Raw genomic sequence first — 2,248 nt, 5'->3', positions numbered from 1 at the left:
GGTCGTCAAACTGCGCCTCGCGAGCCACATGCAGCTCTTTGGCCCCTTGGGTGTGGCTCTTCCTAAGCCTTAGGAGTACCCTAATTAAGTTAATAACAATGTACCTACCTTTATAGTTTAAGTTTAAAAAATGTGGCTCTCAAAAGAAATTTCAATCATTGTACTGTTGATACTAGGCTCTGTTGACTAATGAGTTTGCCGACCACTGCCTTAGACAGCAAGGGGCTGGAGCCAGGCTGGGGAACACCCAGGGCTGCAGAGAGCTGGGGCTCCTGCCATTTGGACCAGGAAGAGGACCATCAACATCAGCCTCCCTCACAGCAGGTCAAGAAAGGGTATAGGGCTAGAGAGGAGGTCGGTATCAGGTAGGAAACGGAGGCCAAATCCCTTCTGAGGACAGGCTCAGGGTTGGAAATTTCTCCCAGGAACTGGGGTCCTTTGTGACCAGCCTCAGGAGGGCCTGGGAGAGGGTCCCTCCAGCCTCCCTCCCAAGCGGGAATGAGGGGCCCAGAGCCCGTGTGCAGGATGCAAAGCAACCTGAGCCCCTTCCCTTCAGAGCCTTGGGTGGGCACTCACTTCCCCCGAAACAGTGGGGAGGGGAGGGCTGGATGAGAGAGGGCTCTCCCCACACTGGAGGCTCATAGAGGAGGCCGCCCAGACAGAGGTTCTGCTCGGGCCCTGTGGGAGCTGAGGAGGGACAGGGCCTGGAGCAGAAATGCTTGGCTACCTCGCAGCCGAACCCCCCTGTCCCAGCCCTTGGAAGCCAGAGCGGGGAGAGCCACTGATCACCACTGGGAAGAGGGCTGGACACAAGCATACTGGAGTTAAAAAATATTACAACTGCTGGAGCGGGTGAGGCGGGTGAAACCAGAGGTGGGAGAGGGCCTTCCCGTAACAAAACATTCTTCTCCAGCCACCGCAAGGCCTGGGGCAAGCCTGAAATCCCACACCTTAGCGCACTCACTCCTCACTCCCCAGCGAGGCGCCAAGTGCAGGAGTGCTTATTAGCACAGAACCACAAGCACCCGTGCCCACACTTCCTCATCTTACCCAGGAGGACGTGAAAGCCCAGGGGTCAGGGTCCCGGTCCCGGGGAGGGAAGGGAAAGCTCTGGGGTCTATTCTGCCCTCACCAATTAACAGATCAGAGAAGCTGGGTCCTGAGGGGCTGCGATGAGAGATGGAGACAGCTCACAGTGGTGAGGACAGGGCACTTGGAGAGAAACGGGGATGCCTAGGGGATGGGCGTGGCTGGGCCAGACCTCCAGGCTGGGGCTCATACAGAGGGCAGGTGGGGCAGGGTGAGGAGGCGAGATTAAGAGGACAAAGCAAGGGTGCTGTGGGCAAAAGTCTTTGAGGAATGAAAACATTTAGGGGAAACCAACACCCTCTCTGTGGCTGCCACCACCCCCACCCCCATGCTCTACCCCCTGAGCCCCGGGAGGACCCACATGTCTGGCTGCGATCCTGGAGGAGCCCACGAGGTTGCCATCACCGTCCAGGACATCGATCCCTTCTTCCAGCTCCCCATACCTCATCAGGACCACGTTGCAGATATTGGCGCTGGCTGGAGAGAGAAGGGAGCAGGAGTGAGGGGGAGGATGGCATTCCACTTGGTAGGACCCCTGGGCTCCACCTTCGCCCCAGACTCCCCAGCCCAAGCAAAGAAGTTCTGAATAGATGCCAAGCTTGTGTTCAAGTGCAATGGGGGAAGGTGTGGTCCTGGTGCCTATCAGCTTGGTGAGGGGTTTGGGGGACCTTGGGAACCTGGTGAGCAAGGCTGGAAAACAACCAGTGTTAGGGAGGAAGGGATACCGCTCAGGGCTTAGAAATGGCCAGTTATCAAGGAGACTGCCCCCTGCAGGCAGGCCAAAGGGGTGCTCTGGGGCCTGAAGACACATCCCCAACGGGTGCCTGATGCTCCCCCATCAGCAACTCTCCCCCATCAGCAACTCCGCACCCCACATCCAGCCCCTTGATCCTCAGAGTGAATCAAGTTCCCAGAGATTTGCTTCTCTGACAGCAGGTGCCAGAGCGGCAGGAACCTCAGTGCTCACCCAGCACCGCCCCCTCATCATATGGATGGAAGATTGAGGCTCACGGTGTATGTGTGTGTGTGTGTGGGGGGGGGCAGGGGATTTATCTGAGGTCACATAGCAAAGTGGGGCAGAGCTGAAAGGTCACAGAGCCTGGCCCTCGGGACACCCAGGAGGGGGGGAGAGGGCGGGGTCAGGCAGCGCTGCGGGAAT

At 58.3% G+C, this 2,248-nt stretch overlaps 1 protein-coding gene across 1 annotated transcript in view; it reads right to left on the bottom strand.

The window, feature by feature from the left end:
• SFXN5 (sideroflexin 5) overlaps positions 1-2,248 on the bottom strand; it is a 113,480-nt gene that overhangs the window by 25,230 nt on the left and 86,002 nt on the right. The window contains exon 10 of the mRNA XM_015571491.1: positions 1,451-1,566. Within this exon, the coding sequence (XP_015426977.1) occupies positions 1,451-1,566 (116 nt within the window). The remainder of the gene's footprint in view (positions 1-1,450; positions 1,567-2,248) is intronic.

The sequence above is a fragment of the Myotis davidii genome, unplaced genomic scaffold, assembly GCF_000327345.1.
Source record: "Myotis davidii unplaced genomic scaffold, ASM32734v1 scaffold247, whole genome shotgun sequence".
Lineage (NCBI taxonomy): Eukaryota > Metazoa > Chordata > Mammalia > Chiroptera > Vespertilionidae > Myotis > Myotis davidii.
This window is presented reverse-complemented; position numbering and strand designations above follow the sequence as displayed.